The sequence below is a fragment of the Sciurus vulgaris genome, assembly GCF_902686455.1.
Source record: "Sciurus vulgaris genome assembly, chromosome: 6".
NCBI classification, from domain to species: Eukaryota; Metazoa; Chordata; class Mammalia; order Rodentia; family Sciuridae; genus Sciurus; species Sciurus vulgaris.
Genome location: NC_136466.1, coordinates 29,670,174 through 29,696,812, shown reverse-complemented (window position 1 = coordinate 29,696,812; position 26,639 = coordinate 29,670,174). Strand labels below are relative to the sequence as shown.

The following is a 26,639-nucleotide window of genomic DNA, read 5'->3' as shown; positions in this document are numbered from 1 at the left end:
CCTCCTGCCTCTGGGTTCCCAGAGGACACCTGGCTTTGGTATCTGCCTCCTCCCTCTCCCATTCCCCTTAGCAGGATGGGGCCCTTTTCTTTTCTTTTTTTTTTCTTTCCCCCCAATGTCTTTCTTTCTTCTCTTTTTGTCTACCTCTGCTTCCTTTGCCCTGGCCAGGGTCCTCATGTTTTCACACCCAGGTTGCTGATCCTGTCTCCTTGTCCATGCTGGTCTCTAGAGCTGATTTCTCTTTTTTCTTCAGTACTGGGGATTGAATCCAGGTTCTTGGCATTTGAGGCAAGTACTCTACCACTGAGCAAGAATCCCAGTGCTTTTTATTTTGAGACAGGGTCCCACTAAATTGTGCTGGCTGGCTTCTAACATGATCCTCCTGCCTCAGTTTCCCAAGTAGCTGGGATTCCTGGTGTGCACCAACCATGCCCAGTTTGTTACTCCCTTTTTACAGGTGAGGAAATCAGGGCATAGTGAGGTCAAATGACTTTATCTACTGCTAGTGGTTGACTGGGATTTGAACCCAGGCCTGCCTACCGACTGCTGAGCTCCAACCACTGAGTAGAGTCTGTTACATAATAGAATTTCCCACCTGCCTCACTCCAACTATAAAATGGGAAAGTCTCCTTTGGGAAACCTGAGGTCTGGCAGGGAATGGAAAGCCAAGTTAGAAAGCTGATTTGCTGCTTCCTGGTTTTGAAATTCAAGTTAGGCAACTCGACACTTTTGCCTCCTGATCTGGCATCTGCCGTCAAGAGGTAGAGGAGGAAGCTTTAGCAGACAGCAGGGCAGGAACCTGGAACCCTGGGATCTAGCCCCTAACACCACAGTCACAATTCTGCTCTCTGGGTCTCAGTTACCAAACTTGTCAGACAAGGGGTTGGTTGGGATCATCTGTAAGACCATTTCTGGCTCATCAATTCACGATGAACAGCCTGTGTCTCCAGGCAACTTGTGCCACTACTTGCAGCCTGTTTCCTCATTGATAAAATGAAGGTGATTATCCCTGCACTGCTGCAAACAAAGTACTGTAGTGGTCATGGAGGTGAAGCTCCTCCTGTGGGGTTAACCCGGCGGCGACTCTGCTCTCAGCCGAGTGGGGCAGGGTACGTATCAGTAGCTTTCACCACTCTGCTGGCAGGAAGTGTGCAGTGGCAATTCCCAAATAACTTCCTCCCAGCCAAACCATTTTCTGCAGATGTTCCTGGCGGCCCCAAAGACCAAGGCTGGCTCATCCCAGTCCGGAGTTTCTGAACAGGGTTTTCCTGAAGGGAAAATGCACTGCCCCAGGCAAAAGGGGGAGCAGAGAGGAGCTAGAGGGAGGGTGACACCAATGGTATGAGAAAGTAGGGGGTGCTTTCTAAAATCCCTGCAAAGATCCAGTTTTATCCACAACCTTGGTATGACCTTGGGCCAGTTGCTTCCTCTCTGTGGAGGTGACAGTTGTCTCATCTGTAGCTGAGAGGGAGGTGAGAATTTCTGAGGGCCCGTTCCACACTTAGAACATCACAACCATCCTCCTTTTCTCCCACTTTGAGACAGCGGTGGTTTGAGCTTCTGCTTTCTCTTTCCTTTTAGTTTAATTTAGCCCCCACCACTTCTCCTCGTTGAACTTTGTCCTCAGACGCAATCTCCAGTGTTGCTCTGAAGACAGCCAGGCAGGAGGGACACATGAAGGAAGCTTCAGAACAAGAACTACCACGATTCAGGTCTTCAGCACCTAGCATATGACCTGGCACACAGGAGACATTCAGAAAGTATAAGCTCATAAATGATTGAATGAGACACCTCAGGTTCACAATTACAGCTGCTCCTTCCTTTGCTGCAACCTCTCCCTAAAATGTTGTATTTTGCAGGCACCTAGTTCCCAGCCAGCAGGTGTTGCTGTAATTGCCTCACAAATGGCCTCCTTTCCTTCATTTAGATTTATAAAAAAATTTTTTTAGATGTTGATAGACCTTTATTTGTATTCATTTATTTATATGTGGTGCTGAGAATCAAAACCAGTGCCTCACGTATGCTAGGCAAGTGTTCTACCACTGAGCCACAACCCAAGTCCCTCAGTTGGATTTCTTAAATGCACAGCTAGACATATACCTTCTCCACCTGGGAACCTCGAGAGGATTCACTGGTTATAAAAGACTGACATTCAAGTTCCTCTATGATTGGAAGCAAACTCCCATATCTATGCCCATCTACCTTACCCCACAAATACTAAAGGTCTCCCTCCTACTACTGACCAATCCCAGATTACAACCACCTACCTTGAGTGAAAGCAAGTTGAAAAATGCATGTGGAGGAATTCGAACAGCACAATGTCCAAGTAAGTGCTCTGCTTAGCTGTTCTCATTCTGGTTTCCACATCCCAACCTCCTCTCTGCCACCCTCTCAGATTCCTTTCTTTCCATTTACCCTCAATCCATTTTCCCTTGAGAAATATATATATATATATTTATTTCAAGGCACTATCCTTTTTGATTTTGGATGCCTGTATGATTTGTGGCTGACCAACTTTTTGAAATCAAAGCCCAGAAAATATCTGCCTGCCTGAGCTGGGGTTGTGGCTCAATGGTAGAGCACTTGCCTAGCATGTGTGAAGCACTGGGTTCTATCCTCAGCATCACATAGAAATAAATAAAATAAAGGTATTGTGTCTACAACTAAAAATATTTTTAAAAAAGAAAATATCTGCCTGATTCAGGGCAGATAGTGAGAATAGCTGACCTGAAGTCCAGCAGGTGCCAGGCAGAGCACATCCACAGACATGTCATTTTCCTCCCACAAAGCTATAGGATAGGCAGCATTAGGAACCCATTGTATAGATAAGGAGATGGAGGCTCAGAGAGGTTACATGTTCACAGTCATTCAGTGACAAAGGTCTTACTCCAAAGCTCTCAACCATTTTGTTAATTTATCCTTTGGTAACAGTTAAATCAAGTTGGGCAAACACCCAAAAGAGCTGTCAGCTGACCTTTCAGACATTTGGGCTCATAGCTTGGTGGCGGATAGGAAGTGGAGAAAACACGAAAAAAGGTAACTTCTCTTAGTTCCAGACTCATTGTCAGAGATGAAGAAAGGGCTCTTTGAAACTGTTAGATCTAACCCCTCACTATTCAAATGGAGAACCTGAGACCTGGAGAGGGCAATGAACAGTTGGTTCAAGGTCACATTGAGAGGGAGGGACAAGACCAGACCCAGCAAGTCTCCCAACTGCCTGTGCCACCAGCACAGCTATAACAGCAAACACGGGCTGAGCTACAATAAATGGGCCTGGCCAGCCAGGGCAGGAAGCACAGCCCTCTCTCTAGCCAGCAGATAGCTGCAGGCCACAGGCACTGGACAACCGTAGATCCAAGTCACAAACCAGAACTAGATCTGGGTGAAGGGTAAACTGAGAAACTGCTGTTGAGTCTCCTTGCTTATCAGTGCCCTTCATGAGGTGTAAATTTCCACGGCCCTCAGCCCTCCTAAGATTACAGTTGCATCCATGCCCTTGAAGAGGTCAAAAGGGGAAATTGGGTTTGGTTGTAAAGGAGGAAGAGCACACAGAGAGATGTCCAGGCAGTGAGAGGCAGTGAGCCTGAGACCCAGAGCAGGGCTGGGCCAGCCTCACAGGATTGAGGCAAGCTTAGACCCTTCTGTAAGCTTCCTAGGAAGCACCTAGGGAGAGCTTAAAGACATAACTCACTCCTCGCCCACATCTGCAGCACATTTAACTACCTCAGCTCTAAGGAGAAAAATTTAGGCTGCAGGTTCTAGGGAAAAGACAGAGACTCTTGTTGGAAATGTGCTTCTGTGTGCCATTTTTTCCTCTTTTTAACAGAGAATGAAAGGGATTCAAGGGAATGAATCAGTGGGCTTACTCAAGGATGTTAGTGTGAGAAGGGAAGCCGAGACTTTGTAGTTCAACTCTCTCCTTTTGCAGGTAAGAAAACAGGAGGGAAAGGGACTGGCCCAAGTCAGAGAGCAAACGTGTGGCAGGTGCAAACTGGAACCCAGGAGTCCTGAGGCCTGTCCCGGCACTCTAGCACTGAGCGAATGGAGATGGGTGGGGACTGGGGGTGGGGGAGGATTGCCAGTTTTCCCAGAGTCATTTATTCTTCCCTCCCCACTCCCGGCATACTAACTGGCATCTGCCACCACCTCCCCTTTCAAAACACACACATCATTCATTTTATAGAGGCTCAGTATGTTTTGGGATTTGACAAAGCCCAAACCAGGGCAGGGGTGTGGCAGGGGACAGAGGCAGGGGAGAGGAGGTAACAAGGGAGCAGAGGTGGACGGGATCTGTGGCTATGGTTCTTCAGCTGCTCAGCCATGAGCAAGAGTGACCGTGCTGGGCCCTCAATGGCCCGTGGGAGTGGGAGACTTTCCTAAGCCTCAGTTGAAGACAAGAGCCCCACCCTAACCCCTCCCCCCACCCTATGCCTTCCTCAGTCTCTGAGCTGGAACAACGGCTTGGTCACGGCAGCTGCTTCCACTGACCATTTCTTGGCAGAGGGACCCACCAAAGCTGGTGGTCCTAGTCATCGCCGCCACAGAGAGCCAGCAAGGCCTTTAGGAAGTCTCCAGAGGTGTCACCCTGGCAGGGGCAGAGGGAGAGCAGAATGAGTGGAAACAATTCTGGTCTCAATGCCCACCCCCTCTCCTAACCACCCACCAGCCTGGACAGCTTCCTTGTATTCTCTCAGTCACCAACATAGCTATCACAGGAAGGCCAGAGAGGTGTCTTACGCACAAGTGTGACCACATCCCTTCTGGGACCCCTGCGGCTCCCAGGAACATGTGCCTGGCACAAGGCCCCCTGGACCCTAGAACTCTGCAGCACCACTGCCTGCCTTCCTCCTGGGAGCAGCAACGTCCTCTTGGCTCTGTAACCCCACCACCTGAGCTGTCCACAGGCCCCTGTGCCTGCCCCAGATCCTGTCTGCCGCAGAGCCCCCTCCTCCAAGGACCTTCCTGCCCTCCATCTTACCTTAGGAGGCAGAGAGCTTCCTGCCCACCTTGGTTCCCCTCACGCGTCATGTTATGTGACCTGAACCAGCACTGCTGAGCACAGCTGCCCGGCCACCCTGGCAAGGCGCCTGAGCATCATCGTGTTCCCCACACGGGGCAGTGGTGTGGCATACGGTCAAGCGGGGGAGGCCAGACTTTCTCCCCTGTGCTACAGATCCCCCTTTAGAGGGGCTCCTCTCATTTATGAAAACCTATTTATGATATATTGGTTTCTGGTTCTTTTTTTGGTATTTAATATATGATTTTTTTTTCAAAATGATACATTATCATTATAAATAATTCAGATCAAAGGGATGATTGTACCACAAAGTCTTCCACCCATCCTTGATTCCTTGGTTCCCCAATCACTGTTAGTATTTTTTGATATGATTTTCTAGCAATAATCTGTACATACACAAATATGTACATGTGTATAGCATCCTTCTACACAAATGGACACATCCTGTCCTGGGCTGTACATTTTGACTTAGAGAAGATTCCAAATCAACACATAGAGCCTTCTCAGACTTTTTCAAAGCTCCACTGTATTCCATTATATGGATATACAGGTTAAAGTATCTCTTATCCAAAATTCATGGGACCAGAAGTGCTTAGATTTGGGATTCTTAAAAAATGCTGGAATACTTGCATACATGTAGTGACATAGCTTGGGGATGGGACCCAAGTTCAAACACAAGATTAATTTATGTTTCATATGCACCTTATACACATAGCCTGAAAGTTACTCTATACAATATTTTAAATAGTTCTATGCATGAAACCAAGTTTCATGCTATCATGTTGGTGCTTAAAAAGTTTTGGATTTTAGAGCGTTTCAGATTTCAGGTTGTCAGATTAGGAAGGCTCAACCTGTACCATAATTTATTTAACTAGTTTTTCAGGAGAGCTTCTAATATTTGGGTGCTACAAACAATATTATAGTTTATTATAATTATAGCATAATTATTCTCTCACATGTCTTGGGGAACATGTATGGTTAATGTCTATAGAATAAATTCCAACAAGTAAAATTACCCAGTCAAAAGTGCACACATTTCAGATTTTGAAACTGCCAATTTACCCTTTCAAGATGTGCTCTTAGTTTAAATTTCCATCAAGTCTTCATGACACCGTCTGTGACACCCACAGGGCTGTCAATCAAGTATAGGCAGTATCAAGCTTTAAAGCTTTGGCCAATCTAAAGACCAAAAAAATGGGCTCCATAATATGTTAAAGAAGTCAGACACAAAAGGTCTCTATGTGAGTCCACTTATATGACATCTCTAGAAAAGGCAAATCTTTAGACAGAAAGATTTGACCCCTCAGGTCCCCAAAACTTTGAGACAGAAACTAGCCTGGTGGTTGCCAGCACCTGGGAGTGGAAATAGGTAAACGGGTAGAAGGCATCTTAGTGGGATGATGGAAATGTCTGGAAACGGAATTGTGATGGGTGCACAACTCAGTAAATTTACTAAATATTACTGAACTGTACCCTTAAAACAGGTAAATTTTATGGCATGTGAATTGTGCTTTAACAAAGTTGTTTTTTGAAAGTAAAAAAATGGGCCTTTTCATTTGGACATCTTTAGTCATGAACTTTTGGTTCTTCTGGAATTGATTTTGGTATCAACAGTAAGGCAGGTCTCCTTTCACTGAACCATATGCTGTTCTACCAGGTAACCCACTGGCAAACCTCTCCCCTTACCTCAATGGCTTGGTGGAGAGACTTGTCATATTTCTCAATGAATTCCTGCCGGACGTTAAACAGGTCGATCTCACTCCGGGAAACCATGACTCTGGTGAGTGTCTTCTCATCTGTGCCAGCGCCCTGTTGGAGCCAGGAAAGAGAAAGACATGGGGCAGGAGAGACAGAGCTGGTCAGGCAAGACATGGTGGGTGTCTACCCACTTCTCTCCCTTTTGCCCTCCAAAACCAGGGTGGGATATTCTGCCTCTGTCTTCCACAAATAGTCCTGACCAAAAGTCCCCTATGCCTAGGACTGGCCAGAGAGAGGCATAAAGAGCCAGTGTGGGTTGAGTAGTGTCCCCTCCAAAACTCAGGTTCAGCTGGAACCTTGGAATGACACCTAAGTTGGAAATAGAGTCTCTGCACATGCGATTGGTTAAGATGAAGTCATACTGCATTAGGTATGGCTTTAGTAACGGGTCTCTCATATTTATAAAAGGGGACAGGAGCACACACAGAGAATGTCATGTGAAGTTAAAGGCAGAGATTGAAGTGGTGTGTCCACAAACCACAAACACCAAGGCTTTCCGGCAACCACCAGAAGCTGGCAGAGTAGTATGGGAGAGTTCCTCCCTCAGTGCTTCCAGGGAATCAACCTAGCTGACAAGGATTTTGGATTGTTAGCCTCCAGAACTCAGATAATAAGTTTCTGTTGTCGCCCAATTTGTTGTGATTTGCTATAGCAGTCCTAGGAAACTGGTACAGGGCCCAAGAAGATGGCACAGGGCATGGAAGACACAGGCAGTTGGGACCTGCCTCTGCCCCCAGCTCTGCCACTTAGGAGCCATGTAAATGTGGGTGAAGTTCTCACCTATGTGGGCCTGAGTTTCCTCCTCATACAATGATGATACTACTATGTCCTCATAGGGTTGCTATGAGGGTCAACTGTTCAGGGAGGTGAACGGTTGGCACAGGGATTGGCATATGGTGAGTGTTCAATACACAGTTACCATCCTTGGGGACTAGGCTGAGAGGGGTCTCAGACTCCTTCCTAACAAACCACCTGCTCTGGCTCTGTCAGCAGTTGAGGCTCCAGCATCTGGGTTGGAATGTGGCCAGCATGGCCTGGAATTTTCAGGAAGAAGAGGGCTGAGGACTTGTGATCTTGGCCAATCATTTGTCAAGAGACACTGTCGCCTGCTGGAACCTTGGTGAGCTCTGAAAGGGGACTCAGCCCTGTGTCCCTAGTACAAGTTTCTCAACTTCAGTATTTGGGGCCAGATTAATTCTTTGTTGTGGGGACCTGTGTGGGATGTTTAGCAGCACTCCTGCTTTCTTCCGCCAGATGCCAGTAGCAACACTTGTCAAATCCTGACAACCCAAAATACGTCTGGATGATGCCAAATGTCCCCTGGGGAGCAAGATCAATGCTTCTTGAAAATTACTACCCGAGAGCCAGACACAGGCAGATGCTGCTAAATAACAAATGGTAGGAAACGGTGGTCATAAGTCCTGATCTGGGGCATGATGTGTATCTGTGTTTGTGGGAACATGAAAGCCAGCCTGGGGGAAAGGAATAAACAAGACTTTCTTACCTTCATGGATTTGTAAAGTTTGTCGGCAAAGAAGAGGGGCTTGTTCTTGACACTCTGAACTGGTGGGAAGAGGAGGGAGATGCAGGGAACCTGGTCAGAACTGTGCACCCAGACTCTGAGCTGGAATTTCCCTCTCACCCCACTCTCCCAGACTGGTCTGCAGATCGTTGCAAACCCCAGGGTCATACTCAGGGGATGACATCTTCACTTCCCCTTCCCAATGCCACCTCCTTTGCTCCTCCCTAGGCCTGGCTCTCACTGGGCTGCAACTCACTTCCAACTAAGGTGCTTGCAGCTCACCCAAGTCAGTAGAGGATTCAAAGGGAAATTAACCCCTATGAGTCCAAGGAACAGAGCCTTGAACTTTCAAGTACATCAGAATCACATGAGAAGCTTGTTTAAAACTCAGGTTTTAGGTTCTACTCTTGAGACTTAGATTCTAGAGACATTTTGAGCAGTGGTTCTCAAAAGTATAATGCCCAGACTGACAGTATTCACATAACTTGAGATCTTTATATATGTATATTTGTGTGTGTATGTGTGTACATATATATATATTTAGTTGTAGGTGGATACAATATATATATTTCATTTTTATGTGGTGCTGGGGATCAAACTCAGGGCCTCATGCATGCTAGGCAGGTGCTCTATCACTGAGCCACAACCCATAACTTGAGACCTTGGTAAAAATACAAATTCTCATGCCCCACCCCAGATGTGCTGAATTGGAAACTCTGGAGGTGGGTGACCTACTCATCCCAGTTTATTGGGTATGTTCCCTGTCTTAGCACTGCAAGCCCTGCACAAACCAGGATAGCTGTTCTCCCTACTCCAGCGATGTCTGCAAACTACTGATTTAGAGAAATACCACCCCAAAGAATGACTGTCAGCATACTTTAAGGCACTGTGCCAATCCCTGGGGCTGACTGTTGCCCAAGGGCCTGAACATTCTTGCTGCACTGGCAGCCCCTGCACCCCACCCACACAATAGCCAATGTCACCAACATAGCACTTCCTCAAGGCCTGGGCTTCTCTAGACATTAGCAGCTGCCTGATGTCAAGACTCCAAGGACCAATGGGGTTGTCTCAGATAGCTTAAGGGGAAGACTAGATACCAGGAGTAGAGTGCTATAAGGACTCTGGGGGAAAAGTATCCATGAGGCCCCAGTACAAGAGGCTGCCATTGTTTACCCCAAAGGCACAGTAGGGCAACAGATTCCTCAGGAAAGATCACAACACACATCTCCCCGCTCAGCTCCTGGGGCAGTCCCTCGTGCCTCCCAGAAAATCCCAAGCTCCTGTCCCCTGCACCCCATCACCCTTGCTCCCTCCCCTCTGAACACAGTGCACATTCCTCTGTGCCTTGTCCTCCTGATATGGATGCATTTCCTACCTACTTTTCCCTCCCCACAACTCCACCCTGCAGGGTTGTGCTTGATGTGCATGTCTCCTCCAGTCATGATACCACCTCCAGGAAGCCTCCCCTGATTCCAAGTCTAGGGCTTCATGAGTCTGGTTAAGGAGCACATTGAGCAGAAACCTTTCTCTTCTACAATCAACCCTGCAAGGCTTCCTTGCAAAAGCCTATGTGCTTCCAGGGAGGCTGGTAGCTGCCATGGATGGAGCGGTATAGTTTGGTGTGGTATGACTACATGCACATGTATGTGTTCAAGGCAGGAGAAGAGAAGGAAGAGGGAGAAACATGAGGAGGGCAAGATTCGAAGGAGCCTCCAAAGGCTGATTATTCTGGTGTGAAGACATGGGCTTTGGACTCAGGCAGCCCCTGGTTCCAGGATTAGCATTATTCTCTCTAAATCTCAGCATCATTCTCTGTGAAGCATCTGGTGAGGTCTCAACCAAACCTGTGTGTAACCTTGCACAGAGCCTGGCTGGAAATCACAATAAAAGCTCCCAGTTGCCAGTGGAGACTGAGTGGCAGGAGGCACTGTTCTCAGTGCTTACATATACTTAACTCATTTAAATCTTACGAAGAACACCCTATGGGCTGTGTACTATTGCCATCTGCATTTTACAGAGAAGGAAACTGAGACGTGGGCTTTGTGACTTGCCCAAGAATGTACAGCTAGCAAGCGGCAGAGCAGGGACTCCCCCTGGAGCCCATGTTTTTAGCCACAAGGCTGTCTAGCTTCCCGGATACTGCACTCGGTGGCAAAGAACCAGGACATGCTAAGTAACAACAGCAACAGCATTTCTATCCATCTAATCCAAACCACCTTTTCTTCACATTAGCATCTCTGAAGTCAAGATGCATTTTATGATGGATGGCAGTTATGTGAAATCCTTCTGCTGACACCTCCTGGCAAGATAAGGAAAGTACATGCACCAATGCAATCCTTTTAATAGCCAATAAAATAGGATGCCAATAATAAATACTAATAAAGCCAAGCTCAACCCTTGCGCCTATCTACTTCTCCATATTTACCCATGGAGAAATACAGATCCAAAAGGGAAAGAGTTCTGTAAAGTCAAGAACTCAAACTATGTAGGAAAAGAGGAACTAAAGAGAGGTATTGGGAGGTGAAAAGGGTGTGTATGTGTACTGTGTCATGTGCAAATGTATCTTGCGTGTGCATGTCCTTAGTGTGCTCCATGTGCATGAGTAGTGGTGTGTGACTGTTTGTATATACATTCTAGTCATGTAGAACACCACATTTCCTCCATGCCCTCCCTCACTGTACTGGTCCTTCCCCAGGGACAGTTGATTTTGCATCCTGTCCTGCAGCCTGGAAAGGGTCCTCATGATGCTCCCAACAATCACATTTGGCAGAAGCCCTGGAGATGATCAGAGACAGAATTTTCCAGTGCTAGTAGCACAGGAAGCTGCTAAGGCTACACTCTTCCTGGGAAGCTGGCCATGTTCTCAGTTTCCCTAGTCCCTTCCCTCTCTCCCTGTCAGTTACCGATGGCCACGAACGCGTCCTTGACATCCCCAGACATCTCCTTCTTGATGACGTGTTCCACATCATAGTTGGTCATTTTGATGAACTCCTGGAAGACTGACCCCAAGAGAAGCCCCAGAGGTGAGAGTGAGCTTCAGTTCAGAGAGGGAGATCACCACGACCTGCCCCACTCAGCTCCACCCCCCGGCTGTATTGGAAAGGGAAAGGGGAGCAGGAGTGGCCATTGACAATCTAAATACATCAGGCAGGACATGGTGAGAGGGACATTATGATCTCAAGGCTGCTATGAGCTCAGAGCCAAATATGTGCCAGGCCAGAGCCTCCGGGCTGGCTGGCAGCCCCTGGGACTTGGCAAGTACTAAGGATCCAGGCTGGTGTGGTGGAAAAGGCGCCTGGTCACGCTCTGCCCCTAGCTCACTGAGCGACCTCAGAGGAATCCCTCCCCACTCTGGGCTTCCTTGTTCTCATGTGTCAGGTGGGGACACTAAGACTAGTCTCGATTAAGACCCTCGGGAAGCGCCATGTGCCAGGTGTGGAGCTACGTGCTTGACACATACTGTGTTTTGTATCCTCACGACAATCACGAGAGGCAGAAAATCCCAATTCCTAGGTAAGGAGTGTAGGTATAAAGATTCAGTAAGGTGCCCAAAGTCATATGGCTTGTAAGTGGGGGATTCAAATCAAGGTGGTCCAGTGCCAAGTCCATTCTTTTAGCCACTATGTCAAAGCACCAGATGTACGAAAATGTGCCAGATGAATGCATATTCAACTGTCTTGGAGGAAAGGGCACTTTCTGGTCCCCTAATGCAAGGACCCCCTACGCACAGGTGTGCCCTGTGTGTGTGGTGGCCTGTGATTCAAACACACGTGGTCTTGTGTGAGTACTACCCTTCACTGCCTTGGCCCTAGAAGGCGCCACCAGTGGGTGACACTGAACCTGAGAATCCTCCTCAACACAACATTCTAGGCAGCTCCTTTCCAATCCACCAGAGTTGCAACCCACTTGCCATCCCCTGTCCCAGGCATCCCGCCTGCTTCCCTTAAGGAGCTGAAGGGAGATAGCCTGAGGCTGACGATATGCCAGGGTGCCTGTGTCCCCCTCAGTCACAATCCTGCACTGCAGGGGTAGGGAGGCGGAGGGTGGGCAACTGGTTCCTCTTCATAGAGAGCTGAGAGGCTCTCACTGGGTTTGGGATTCTTCCTGCTGAATTGGAAGGGGTCAGGCCTCACCTCTCCGGAGGTGTGGATAGCTACGGGTGCACAGGATCGTCATGAACCGTGTCTCCAGGGAAGTTTTATCTCCGCTGGGAGTATCTGCGATTTCCTGTAGAGCCCAGGAAGGGGCCAGGATTTGGGAGAGAAGACATAAGAAAGTCCTGGTTATGAACCACTTTCCTATCTTTGCCAAGGCCAAGGAGGCTGAGATTGGCCTCTTTCCTTCCTCAGCCTCCAGCACAGTGACCTCCATATTCTCCTCTCCAGGTCCCAGAGGCCTGGTGGACAACCCTGGTGGGTTCGGCACTGGGTGTTTCCACCTTGGCCTCAGGGACTGGGGCCCATGGGAGAGACAAACTGGCACTAGGCACAGAGACTCAGGGTTCTCCTGCCTTCTTTCCCCCTATTAGAGAGCCCCTCTGGGGAATGTGTAGGTGCACGTTAACAAGCAAAAATGGCCTAGCCAGTGTTCCCCCAAGTGGAGTCAAAGGCAGACATTTTATTTTTATTTTATTTTTTTTATTTAGGGGCACCAGAGACTGAACTCAGGGGCACTCAACCATGGAGCCACATGCCCAGCCCTATTTTGTACTTTATTTAGAGACAGGGTCTCACTGAGTTGCTTAGCACCTCACTTTTGCTGAGGCTGGCTTTGAACTTGTGATCTTCCTGCCTCAGCCTCCCAAGCTGCTGGGATTACAGGTGTGCACCACTGCATCCGGCAAGGGCAGACATTTTCACACACCTCATACATGTGCTTCCACAGTTATCTTCTAGTCGGCTATAGTTCTATTTACCTCCACTTAAGTTCCTTTAAAATAACTCATTTAGATTAACAAACGAGTGGATTTGAAGAAAACAATCATAGCTGGTGGCTAAGTAGACCAAATTGTGCCAGAGGTGAATAGGTGAAGTTGGGGAAACACTTGCCTGGCCCATCTTTTCCCAGCAGGGTCCTCAAGGGGCCCTGAAGGGAGAGAGAGAAGCTGCGGAGCAAGACCCCCAGCTCACTGCCCAGTTCTGCCCGCTCGGCCCAGCCCCAAAGCACAGCCAGACTTTACTGAGAGGCTGTTAACATCCAAATGAAGAATGGACACTCACCAAGATCTCAGCAGCCACCTGAGAGCGGGGAGGAGAGAAAGGAGGGAGAGAGGGGAAGGCAAGAGTCAGAGAGGCAGGAGAGGTTGGCTTTGGGCTCCTGGGAGGCAGGGGAATGGCAGAGGTCTCCAAGAAACCCTGGGACCACTATGAGGGGCAGGAGGGGAAATGCCTGGTCTCTGATGTTGGGGCGAGAGCTCGAAATGGGGCTAGGCCTGAAAATAATTAAAAATGTGTCCCCCAGGGGTAAGAGAAAGACAGAAGTGTAACCTAGAGCAGGCTCCAGGTCTTGGTTTGCCCATCAGAAATTGGGAGAAATAAACCCCATCACTTCCTGCAGAGCTACTGAGAAGGAACACGAGAGGTGCAAAGTACTCTGCACCCATTGGCGTGTTCAGAGTCAGCCCTTGTCACATGGCGACAGGATGGCCCTGGCCCCTGGGGAGTGCTTTGCCTGGGGGTGATGGCCAAGCAGCAAGGTGGAGAAGGCATTTCACAGGATTCTTCTTACTGCACAGCACAGCATTCCATGGCTGTTGTGAGTTGTGCCTAGGAGTGCTTGGGAACAAAAACAGGCAGCCCTTGTGTACCCAGATGATGTCACCTTTGCCTTCTTCCTTGACTCTTTGCTGACTATTCTCTTGGATAGAATGAAATTCTGATCTTTCTAAAGGTAAGAGTCTTATGCTTTGGAAAACTTCTTTTTTTTTTTTTTAATTGCATAAGTTAAAGTGTCTATCATAAGTTGGAATGCATGTGGCTTTTGGTTGAGCCATAACATTGCTAGGAGTGTGCCCCAGAGATGGACTGGCAAGTCTTCCACCCCATAATACAAGATGCTCACTGCAGCCTTCTTTGCAATTGAGGAAAATGAGAAACAGGCTGTGGTTTAGCCAATCAAGGGAAACAATCCACACAACTTTTAAAAAGAATGAGACTGAGCCAGGTGCAGTGGTGCACGCCTGTAATCCCAGTACTTGGGAGGCTGAGGCAAGAGGAACTCAAGTTTGAGGCCAGCCTCAGCAACTTTGCAAGATACCCTATCTTGAAATAAAAAATTAAAAGGGCTGGGGCTGTAGCTCAGAAGTGGAGTGCCTCTGAGTTTAGTCCCAGTACTAAAAAAAAATAAATAAATAAAAAAAAAAAAATAAAATTAGTCTGGGCTGCATGAGCAAGACCCTGGATTCCCTCAGTACTGAAAGGGGGAAAAAATAACAAAAGAATGAAATTGATCTATAGTGCTAATAAGGAATTTCCATCTAAATTATACAGAAATGTAAAAAAGGGTACACATATTGGGTATAACTGTGTTCCTTTTATCTAGATTAAAAAAAACAAACACTTTCCTGCTTACTTTGAAGTACATCAGAAACAGTCGAGATACGATTGAGAGTGGTTCCCTTTGAAAAACTTAAGTACTTTCTTTCATTCTGAAATGTCACGATTACATTTTCCCACTGTGGGAATATATTACTTCACTTTTTATGAGCATCAAACAGGACTTGTCAGGATTACTAGGATGATGGACAGCTTCTGGTATTTAAATACTGTATTAAAAACTGTATCAAAAGCAATCTAGTTAAATCTTGAGAACATTGTGCTAAGGGAAAGAAGCCAGCCACAAAAGGACAAACACTGTATGATTCTACTAACATGAAGCAAATTCACAGACAGGAAGTAGAACGGTGGTTGCCAGGGGCCAGGGGAAGGGGAAATGGGGAGTGACTGTTCAGTGGGTTTAGATTTCAGTTTTGCAAAATGAAGAACATTCTGGGGATGGAAGGTGGTAACAGTTGTGCAGGAATGTGAATGTATTTGATATCAATGAACTGTACCCTTAAAAATGATAAATACAATTAATTTTATGTTATATGTATTTTATCAAAAAATTTTAGTATGAGCACTGGAAGAAAAAAAAAAAAAAAAAAAAAACCCAAAACCAAAAAACCCTAGTATTACTCAAGAAAAAGAGAGAGAGAGAAAAGAAGGAAGGTGGTGTTTAAAAAAAAAAAAAAAATCTAAAGTGCTAACTATTCTCATTTATTCAAGTTAGACAACCCTAGATGTATTTTTTTCAAGGCACGTTTAAGACAATAATATCTAAATACAAAAAAATGTAGTGGGTGGCAGGTGTTGGGGGACACCTACAAACCCTGCTACTTGGGGAGACTGAGGTGAGGCTGGTGCAGGAGGATTGAGAGTTGGAGGTCAGCACTTAACAGGTGCCTGTTTCAAAACTGAAATGAAGATAAGGTCTGGGGCTGTAGCTCAGTGGTAGAATGCTTGTCTAGCATGTACAAGGTCCTGGGTTCAAGAGTGAGACCCTCTACTAAAATACTGTTCTACATGAAAGCTTTTCCTTTTAGCTCGGCTACTTTATGCAAAAATTACTCTGGGCGGTTCCTCAAGAGAGTGCTTGGCAGTGGGAAGGAACGGCCACTGACGCATGCTACAGGGGGCACCACCCTTGAAACCATCATGCTAAGCTGAAGACAGTCACTCAGGGCCACATGGTGTGTGGTTCTACTGACGGAAATGGCCAGAATAGGCAAATCTAGAGACAGAAAGCAGACTAGAGGTATCCTAGGGTTACAGGTGTGGGAGGAAATGAGTGACTGTCAATAGGTACAGGGCTTCTGCTGGGGTGACAAAATGTTTTAAATCAATTGTGGTGACGACTGTATAGGTCCGTGCAGATAGTAAAGTCCACTGAATTGTATACTTTAAATGAGTCAATGGCATGGTATTTGAACTATATTTTAATAAAGGTGTTATATTTTTAAAAATCTGGGGATTGGCTGGACTCAGTGGCGCACATCTGTAATCCTGGTGGCTTGGCAGGCTGAAGCAGGAGGATTGCAAGTTCAAAGCCAGTCTTAGCAACTTAGCAAGGCCCTAAGCAACTTAACAAGACCCTGTCTTAGGGGGAAAAAAAAGGGGGAAAAGGAAAAGAAAGAGAAAAATGCTGGGGATGAGTTCAGTGGCTAAGTGCCCCTGGGTTCAATCCCTAGTACTAAAAATAAATAAATACATACATAAATAAAAAAATAAAAAAATAAATAAATTTTAAAAATCTAGGGATCAATTATTTAAAAATAACTACTGCTTCTCTTCACTGTGGGTCTATAATAATTAGGTTATCTACATTACTTATTGCTCAAGCCAGAATACCAAGAGTGAAAGAGGAGGCTACTGAACAGTCACCATGGCGGGAAAGGTGGAAACTGGACAAGCAGTCACTCTGTTAATAATAGACTCAGACTTCTGAGAGCCTGCTGCTGCTCCAGATGTGCAGAGGAAGAGGCTGGGGAGGAGGCAGTAAAAAGAGCCAAGAACTTCTGGGTGCCTTATCTTTCCAAGGGGTAAACTTGGTTCTGTCTATCAAATGCCTTTGATTTTTTATAGACATTTTGCTCTGGCTTTCCCATTCTGTCTCTGGAAATGAACTCTAAGGAGAAAGATCATGAGTGTGTTAACAGTATTGGCTACTAGGGAGAGGGCTTGGTTAAATAAAGTACAGTGGATTCAGATGGAATAGTATTGGCCATTAACTGTTGCTGATTTTTTTTTTTTTTGGGGTGCTGGGGATCGAACCCAGGGCCTTGCACTTACAAGGCAAGCACTCTACCGACTGAGCTATCTCCCCAGCCCCTGTTGCTGATTTTTAAAATATATGCAGCAATATGCATAGAGTACTAATTTTTAAATGTTATAGATCTACTTTTATATATACACAGAAAAACAATTATAATATATGCAATTAGGCTATAGGTTTTCTTTTTTCTAGTTTCTGTAAAAGAATATGCATTACTTATGAAACAAACAAAAAATTATATTTATAAGAAAATGGGTTCACGCTAAGATGAGGGACTATCACTCTAATCTGGAGAAGCAGCTGAGTTAGGCAGGGTTCTGGCTCAGGGGTCTCGGTTGCTTCCACTCAGGTTCTCTCTCCTTTTCTCTCCTGCAGAGCAGTTGCCAGCAAGTTTACCACAGCCCCCTGCTAGTGTCCATTGGAAGCTTAAGCTCACAAGCAGACCAGGCACCAAGCAGAAGCATTCCCTGGAAGCTGAGTTTTGGGACGGGGGATGGATTCAGGGAGAGAGCTAAGACCAAAAGCCCCCACGCAGCACAGTGAAGCTTCTCATTGTAATACTTAATAAACATCCGTTGAACGAGTGAATAAATTGTGATCACACCAAGCCACGCTCGTGTCTGGCTGGATTTCCCAACTAGTCCATAATGTACTCAGAATATAAACGAAATCCCACACTTGAGCCAGGAACCCTGCCTGCAGCTCCTGACAACTGTATTCCGAAGCAAGGCCTGGACCACTAGACAAAAGCTACCCGTTTTACTGGTAAGTTGCAGGGGAAATTTCTGGACTGGGTCCTAGCGGATTTTAAATGATAATAAGGTTAGACTTTGGAGTCAGGCAAGACTGAGTTCGAATCAAACCAATGCCACTACCCTTGGAAACTACCCTTGGAAAGGTTCAGGAGTTTCATTTTCCTCCAGTAGAAACAGGAAACATAATCAAGCATAGAAGAGTTCATCATCATGCTCAGTATAGAGCAGGCTCTCTAATCACTGCATTTTCAGTTTTGTACTTGTCGAGTTACCACTAAGGATTTTCTAGTTCAGATGCTGTTGTAATGGACCACACATCTGTGGGTGCAGCTGGGAATGGAAAAGTTGGTGCTCTTACTCTCAATCCACTTTTTATCTATCGGCTATAAAATAAGGGGGCTGGATTTTCAGTTTGTGGTGTCTCTGTCCAACCTTGGGACATAGAGCTTTTGTCGGGGTGGATGGGGCAGGCAGAAGAGACTGGGGCTAGGTTCTGGGTCAGGCCAGTGGATGCTGGGATCAAGACCCCGGTCAATGGGGACAACACAGATTGCCTCAGTAGGGACAATGCAGTCTTAGGAATCATTAGGGGAAATGAATTGGGGGTTGTCCAGCCTCTCTGAGAAGCCATTTCTAGATCTAAGCTTCCCAGTCAAAGAAGCTGGGCAGAAGCTGAGTAGCCAAGAGACCTTACGAACCCCTCCCCATAATCATTCAACAAATATTTATTGAGTACTGCTGATTATATGCCACTCTGGATACATGCTCAGACACAACAGAGTGTACGGAGCACAATAGAGATATAGAGATGCTAGCCCTGGGTTTCTCCCAGGACACTCTCTAATCTTGGTCCCATTTTATAGATAATAAATGGAGACACTTAGCACTCATGTCTCTTTCCCTGCAAGATCATAAGCTGCTCCCTTTGGGTCAATTCTACTAGTTTGCTGGGAGACTTTCTTCAGAAGTCATTCACCTACTCTGGCCTCTGTTTTCGCCCTGTAACTTGAAAGGATTGATCAGGGTGGTCTGTAAGTCCCTTTCCATTCTGAGGAGCCTACTACTCACATAGGAAATGCCATAAAGACCAGCATCCACTCTCAAATCTCATCCTGAAACTCCTCAAAGTCTCACTCCTAAAGGGTGGATGTAGAGGGGCCCAGAATCTAAACTCAATCAAACCAGCTGGCCCCTGCCAGAAGCCTGCCCCACTCCCAGACTGCCAGGGCCAGACATCACTTTGAGGGGATTCTCAGGGAAGCTCAGCTAATGGTGGCCTGGGGTCTCACCTGGGCATCTTCCCGGGCCTGATCTCGGTCTTCTCCTCCTTCCTCACGGTTTCCCTGCAAAAGGACCAGTGAGAAAAGTCAGTCCCCTCAAATGCACCCATTCCTGTCCTTTAGCACCCCTAGTTCCTGCTCACATTCCACCTTCCCAAACCATTGTCCTTATCTGTAGCACAGGGACAGTAGTACCACCTTCTAGGGTGGTCAGTGGTGGCACTTAGACCCATGCCTCACACAGTGAGCTTTCAATGCCCGTAAGTGAGGATCCAGCACTTAGATTATGAGGAGTTCAAGAGATGGTGCAGGAAGCTCCCAGGGAACATCACAAGAGAGTGTCACCCATGTGACCTTGTCCTGTGAGCTGGGGGTTCCAAAAGCCAGGTTGATGGCCATTAAGGAGGGATGCCTGGAGAAGGTGGCACCAAGCCAGCTTCGAAAAGTGAACAACCAGGGTTGGTGGTGGGGCATTGCGAAGGCAAGGGGGAGACATCCTCTCTTGCCCTCAGCGATGCTTCCCTTCCTCCCAGGCTCCATGAATCCACTCACCGTGGCCAGAGAGATGAGGATCCTCTTAAAGTGGCCAGATGTGTCTGAGCTCAGAGCATCCTCCAGGGACTTGTGATAGTCTGAGAACAGAAAAAGGGGGTGTGGGCAGCTGCTGGCCAAGAAATTCAAACTTGGGCATGGACAGTGTTGGCAGGGAGAGGCAGGGATGAAGGGGTGTGTAGTCAACTCTTGGGGGCCTCCAGCCATCCTTCTGTTGATTTTGTCAGACAACTGGTATTCCCATCAATCCCTCCCTCCTCTGCACCCTTCTGCCACACTCTGGTTGAGGTCGCAAAGTATCTCACCTCTCTCCTTTAAAACTTCCTAAAGACTCTCCCTGTTTTCTTTCTCTCTAGACCCAAAAGCACAACTCTGACCACATCACTCACTACTCAAAAATCACACACTACTCAACAATTCTACCATTTTAAAACTGTTTATAAGAGAAAAACTGTCTACAGCTCTTCATAATGAAAATACAGGGCCACTTGTATAAACATTAAGAATTTGAAGATAGGGGCCTGGGGTTGTGGCTCAGTGGTAGAATGCTCGCCTAGCATGCAGGAGGCCCTGGATTTGATCCTCAGCACCACATAACCTTCCAAACTCTCTTCTACTGCCAGGACTTTGTCCTACTGGGACACCTCTGTCTTTCTTCAGACAGGGGGCTGGGCATACCCACAGGGCTTATGGAAGCCTCATGGACTGAGAAAAAGGAGATAGGCTGGAGCTGTGGTGGAGCTGGAGGCTGAGGTTGAGAGCAGGGGCCCTGGCCTTTCTCTTGCCTGCCTCCCAGCAGCACTAGGCCCTGTTCCCCAAACTTACCCTCCTTGTAGGCCTCATTGATGGCCCGGATTTCAGCATTGTTCCGAGTGGCCAGGATTTCGATCAGAGCCTTTTCATCTGTGCCAGCTCCCTGGAACATCCAGGCAAAGACCATCTTGGCCACAGTCCTGACCTCTGGGCTTAGGAGGACCACCTGTGTCCCCACCAGACCCAGCAGACTAGACCCCAGCCCTTTGGTGTCCACACTATACCTCCATGGCCTTCTTCAACTGCTTGGCATCATAATGGGCCGGTGGCATCATGAGCCCCAGAATCAGCCTCGCCAGGTCTCCAGAAATCTCAGATTTCAGGTCAGCCATCAAGTCCTGCAAAGGGGCAGGGCCAAGGTCATGACAACATCAACACTTACTCACACATTACCCAGGACAGGGAGAAGATAGGAAATGAGGACACGATCTCCCTGTGAGAAAGTCATGGGAGCCTGTCTGTCTTTGCTGATAATGAATCGATCACTCTATCTATCTATCTATCTAACTACCTACCTACCTATCTATTTGGTACTGGGGATTGAACCCAAGGGTGCTGTACCCTGAGCTACATGCCTAGCCCCTTTTAGTTTTTATTTTGATAAAGGGTCTTGCCAAGTTGCTCAGGCTGGCCTCAAACTTGTGATTCTCCTGGCTCAGCCTCCTGAATTGCTAGGATCACAGGCATGAACCAATGTACCTGGCTTGCATTTATTATTTAGATGAAAGCAAAGAGAGTGGGAGAAAAAGAACCAAGAGGCAGACCTGCTCTCCTTGGAGGCAATGCTGCAGGACACCACGTCCATCCTGGGGGAAACTCATCAGTCTAGGCCAGGTGCCACCAAGGTGCAGTAATCACTGACACTCAGTCTTGGGGCCCTGATGCCAGCTCTCTCTCTGCACAGAGGAACTTCAAGTCCCCTAAAGCACCATCTGAAAACAGTTCCTACCCCTGATCCTGGCCCCATGCTGAGCTTCTGCCTCTGCTGTGCCATCTTGCACAATTGTCACTGATAGCAAGGAACTGGGGAACCAAGAGGCGTGTCTGTGGCAGCCCGAACCCAGTACTGGAGATGTTCCAAAATCACCTGACCACATGAGGTCCCATTGCCAAGAAGACATTTGTGCCCAACCATGCAGAGTTGAGCGTGACAGGAGGTGAGCTTCGGGGAGGTGGATGGGGGGCCTGGGGTTCAGGAGGAGGCCCTTACCCGGCCAAAGTGAGACTTGAAGGTCTGCCGGATCTGCTGGCGTTGGGCATTGCTGCGATGTGTGATGATATCAATGATGGTGTCTTCGTCGGTTCCTGAGTCATCAAAGCCACATGCCTCAGAGGAAGGCTTGTGACTCAGCTACCCCATGTCCCCCCAGTGATGGTCCCCATCTGGGGAGAAATCTGGCTAGCGAGTCATGTGCTCCTGAGCCCCTGCAGGCACCTTGCCTCTGGCTCAGGCCACTGACTTCCCCTGGATTCCTCCCAGCTTCCTTTTGTCATGTCACTGGTTGAGAAAAAGGGACACCTAGGAGGGGGGAAGCACTGGGTCGGGAGTCAGGGACTCTGTGTTCTAATCTTGGCTCAGACAGTGCCATCAACCTCAGATCTGGCACAGGACTCTATGTTCCAAAGCATTTTTACATCCATCGTCTTACAGACCTAGGTATGCTTGGCGGATGTTATTCCCATGAGACAAACAGAAATGAGGCCTGGGAAAGGGGGACTTACCCCAAAGCCCCCTGAGAGTTGCTGTTGAGGAGAAAGATGATAGAAGCCAAAGCCGCTACTCTGTCCCCAGCTGGGCTTTCTGAGCACAGGCCCAGCTGGGTGCCGTGGGCCCTTTCCACAGCTGGCAAATGCCAGCCTGGAAGAGCTGACCAGCAGGGGGTGCTCTCATTCCAGGACTGGGATCCTCAGCTACAGGGTCAATGGCCCTCATTTTACCCAGAACAGTTGAAGGACTTGACTAAGTCACATCGTGAGTCAGCAACAAATCCAGAGCACAAATCCAGGTTTTATGGCCTAATACTTTCAAACAAGTATATTGCTCCCAAGGGCCTGGGGGGCACCCTGGTCAGGGAAGACTCCTGTCAAGTTCCAATCAAACCCTCGTGTCCCTCATGCCCTTCCTTCCTACGCTGAAGGAGCCGGGAGGCTCCCCGGCAGGGTGAAGACTCGGCCTCCTCATTATATGGACACTAGCTGGAGGTCCCCTCCCTCTGTCCTGCCCAGCGCATTGCCAAACCTGCCACATTGCTGCCCCTCAGAGAGGCCAATCCTGCCCCTCATGTGCTCCTTACCAATTCCCTTCATGGCTTTCCGCAGGGCTTTGGCATCTGCGTCAGGGTTGAAGTCATCTGCTGGGCGCACAGTTCCCTTTAGCTGTGAGAAGCAGAAAGAGCATGAATAGGTGTCTAGAGGCCCCGGGGCCAGGCCAAGAGAGGAGCATGCGAACAGGGGAAGCTTTCCCCACGAGAGCTCCAAACCAAGCAGCGTTGGGGAAAGAGGCAGGGGGAAGGCACAGCAGACAGACCCTGCACCAGAGCTGAGAGAGACAGAGGAGAGAGGCGGTCTCAGGCCTGGAGCAGGGCAAGAGCTGGCTGAGGGAAAAGGAGCCGCTTCTACTATAGGACTCACCCTGACCCAGCTTCCTGCGGCTGCTTACTCCATTGGGGGGCCCCAGTCCTTCAGAATGCCACCCTGTCTCTAGGGCCCTGATGCCCATTAGGGTCACTGCCCCTAAAAAGGCAGCCAAAATGTTCTGAAATATTATAACAGAGTTTCCCAAATTTCAGTTGCTCCCAAGTGAACTTCACACTATTTTCTACATCTGCACAGACCCTGTGTTAGTCTTCATATTTTTCCTAATTCAACTTCTTTTCGGTTTTACTTAAACACATTCGTTTTGTTCTTGGTTTTGGTGCTGGGGGTGGAACCCAGGGTCTCCCACATGCTATGCACATGTTCTACCACTGAGCTACTCAGACCCAACCCATTAATTCTGAAGTGCATTTGAATACACGTAAGGGCAAGGATTTTTGTCTACTTTGTCTTTGTCCTTGGATATATCCTGTTGTGCCCACGATAGTGCCTGACTAATAATAGGCATCAAGAGATATTTGTTAAATGAATTAATGGATGAAAATAATTTATATTACTATCACAAATTAGGAAATCAGTATCACATGTTATAAAAAGCCAATAACCCATAAAAATGTAATAAAAACAAAAAACACATTAACTCTGACCAAATTTCACAAGATATCATCGCTTGCCAAAAGCTCTGAACTTAGAGCCAGCTCCCTCCATTCTTTTTTGGTTTTCGTACAAGGGGTTAAACCCAAGGACACTTTACTCCTGAGTTACATTCCCAGCCCTTTTTACTTTTCATATTTTGAGACAAGGTCTTGCTAAGTTGCTGAGACTGGCCTGGAACTTGGGATCCTCCTGTCTTGGCCTCCTGGGTCACCGGGATTATAGGCATGTGCCACCGCACTTAGCCCTTTACTCTGTGAAAAAGGACAGTCAATTAGCACTGAGACTCAGCTGGCACCAAGCTGAGACTATTTCTTTGACATAATCAGAAAGGTGGATGGAACTGAAGAGGAGTCACTTTCCCACTTTGTGGGGTTCAGTGTCTCTTAATGCCATGGAGGGCCCTCCAACCTGCCAAACAAAGGTCTTTCTTGTATAACTTAAGATCATCTACATCAATATTCTTGCCTTATAACAAGAACAGCAGAGCTCAAGAGCCCTTAAGGCCACCAAGACAGCCATGTCTAACTCTCATTTTAAAGATGCAAAGACCCAGAGAGAGGTGGGTACTTGCCAAAAGTAGCACAACCAGTAACAGATAGAATCCAAGGTTTCAAATTTTTGTGTGGGCCAAGCATTGCTGGTCTCTGGAATGGTTTGTCCCAAGTGCTTCTGTGAAACCTTTCATCCCTGTCCTTTGTGAACCCAGGTCTGAGGATGCTCAGAGCACAGCCTCGACTTCTTCAGTGCACCCAGGGGATCCATCTGTTCTCGGTGTGTATGTCTGGGAAGCCCAGCTACTGGACCCAGGATGGGACAGGAACCCCATGGAACCAGCCAGGTCTCCGCCTGAGCAAGCCCTGTTAGCAGTGAGTGGGCCAGAATACTTCCCAGTGTGTTAGAAGTTAATGCAGGACACAGGTGCCCCTCCAGAATGTCCCCCCACCAATTCATCACTCCGAGGGAGAAAAAGCTGCAGTTGTGAGAATCTGTCTCAGGTTGGCCACCAGGGGGCAGCTGGGTGCCAACCAGAGCAGCAGGAAGGTGCAAGCAGAAGAGTGGAAGCTGGTGGTCAAGAGGTCAAGCAGGAGGTGGGGAGGGTCTGACCTCTACTCGGGACACTGCACTAAGTTCCCACATCTGATAGGCCACCTGCGCTGCCTCCGGGAAGAACTGGCCAGCAGCACTGGAATGGAGGGGGTTGAGGAGGGTCGAGGAGGGGAAGGAGGAAATGTCATTATGGGTAATGCTCCACACACACAACACACACCAACTCACACCAACACACACACACACACATACACACACACCCCCCCACACACACACCTGTGGCTTTACTTTCTCTTCAGCCAGAGCCCTTCCTCCATTCCTGAGCATCTTCATCCTCTCTTGAGCTGCCCTCCAGCTCCCTGAAACACTGGCTTCTCTAGAAGCGTTCTTGGCCACAGGCCCAAGTGGGGAAGGATTTTTCCACTCCTTGGACCTTCCCTTTCTTCTTAATAACATAAGTGACTTCTGTCTCAAACCCTCAAAACCCTTGGTCCTCTCAAAGGCCAAGGGGTGGGATATAGTGTCTTTACATCTCCTGCTAAGTTCTGATGTATCAGGGGTCAGTCAATGCCTTAAATCAGCAGCCCCCATGGCACTTACCAAAGTTAGCAGAGGCTCTTGTATCCCTTCCTTCCTTAATGGATATTTTTTGGGGAGGGTATAGTGCATGCTGGGGATTGAACCCAGGGGTGCTCTATCATTGAGCTACACTCCAGCCCTTTTGATTTTCTATTCTGAGACAAAGTCTCACGTGTTGCTCAGGCTGGCCTTGAATTTGCCATCCTCCTGCTTCAGCCTCACAAATTGCTGGAATTACAGGCAAGTGCCACCATGCCCAGATGTTTAATTGATTCTTTAAGACCTCAGAGAAGGAAAATCAGAGCACCCACAATTCTCTTTCTACAAATTTGTAAAGCCAAGGCCCAACTTAACATTAGAGGACGAAGCCCTGGGTCCTTCCCATCTCTCTGCTTCATTTTTCTCTTCAATGTGCCACAGAAGTGTGAACTCAGTTATATAAACAAACCAGGTGGTTCCTTCTTGTCTCCAGGCCTTTCTACATTTGAGTTCTTCCACCCAAAACACTCTCCCTCCTTTCACCTGGGATTGCAGGTGAGCACCACTGCACCTGGATGGATCCCCATATTCTGATTCCTGGTCCAAACTCCAGATTCACTTTCCAAGTTCACAAGAATAGAGACATCTCCACGGATGAGAGACCACATTCACGTTCAGACACACAGACCCTCACCCAGACCCACAAGCACAACAGCTATCAACAGAGGCCACCTTTCACCTGCATGGTGCTCCTGGCTCAGAGGGAGCCCCAGCTGGTCCAATTCATCCACCGGGATGAAAGCCAGGAGAGTCCCAGGCCACTCCCTCCGGCCTGACCCAAGGAGCCACTTACTCATCATCTCCCCCGCACAGCTTCAGCAGAGCCTTCTTGTACTCGCCAGAGGTGTCATTCTGGGAAGAAAGAGAAATAAAGGTGACCTCTCACCCAGCCCTGGGTTCTTCTCAGACAGAAGGGAAAGTTCTGCATAGCCCCAAAGAGTGGAGGGCTGCACGTGCATTCACATCGGAATGAAAAAATGTTGAGGTGTCCTGGACCACCTAACAGGGTGTGCTGGTCAATATTTAAAAACAAGCCTCTCTGGGAAAAAGAAAAGAAAAGAAGAAAGAAAGAAAGAAAAGTAGGAAGGAAGGAAGGTATTTGCCAATTTCTGTGGTGTAAATACTTCCAACAATGGAGATTTCTAGCTGTCAGATGCCAGTGTGAGAGAGCCTTAGCACACCACCATGAGTCCCTATCCAGCCCTTCTAAGGGA

At 47.7% G+C, this 26,639-nt stretch overlaps 1 protein-coding gene across 2 annotated transcripts in view; it reads right to left on the bottom strand.

Moving 5' to 3' along the window:
• Window positions 1-2,456: 2,456 nt before the first annotated feature.
• ANXA6 (annexin A6) overlaps window positions 2,457-26,639 on the bottom strand; it is a 52,042-nt gene continuing 27,859 nt past the window's right edge. Inside the window, exons 13-26 of one of the 2 annotated variants that reach the window (XM_079144141.1) lie at window positions 26,219-26,277; window positions 24,865-24,943; window positions 22,803-22,884; window positions 21,719-21,813; window positions 20,733-20,846; window positions 20,521-20,611; window positions 19,696-19,775; window positions 19,153-19,206; window positions 13,517-13,534; window positions 12,431-12,524; window positions 11,201-11,296; window positions 8,280-8,338; window positions 6,704-6,826; window positions 2,457-4,585 (exon numbers count right to left, since the gene is read on the bottom strand). In XM_079144141.1, coding sequence (XP_079000267.1) covers window positions 4,526-4,585; window positions 6,704-6,826; window positions 8,280-8,338; window positions 11,201-11,296; window positions 12,431-12,524; window positions 13,517-13,534; window positions 19,153-19,206; window positions 19,696-19,775; window positions 20,521-20,611; window positions 20,733-20,846; window positions 21,719-21,813; window positions 22,803-22,884; window positions 24,865-24,943; window positions 26,219-26,277 — 1,104 coding nt within the window. In that variant the 3' untranslated portion in view covers window positions 2,457-4,525. The remainder of the gene's footprint in view (window positions 4,586-6,703; window positions 6,827-8,279; window positions 8,339-11,200; window positions 11,297-12,430; window positions 12,525-13,516; window positions 13,535-19,152; window positions 19,207-19,695; window positions 19,776-20,520; window positions 20,612-20,732; window positions 20,847-21,718; window positions 21,814-22,802; window positions 22,885-24,864; window positions 24,944-26,218; window positions 26,278-26,639) is intronic. The other variant, XM_079144142.1, reaches the window with a different exon arrangement.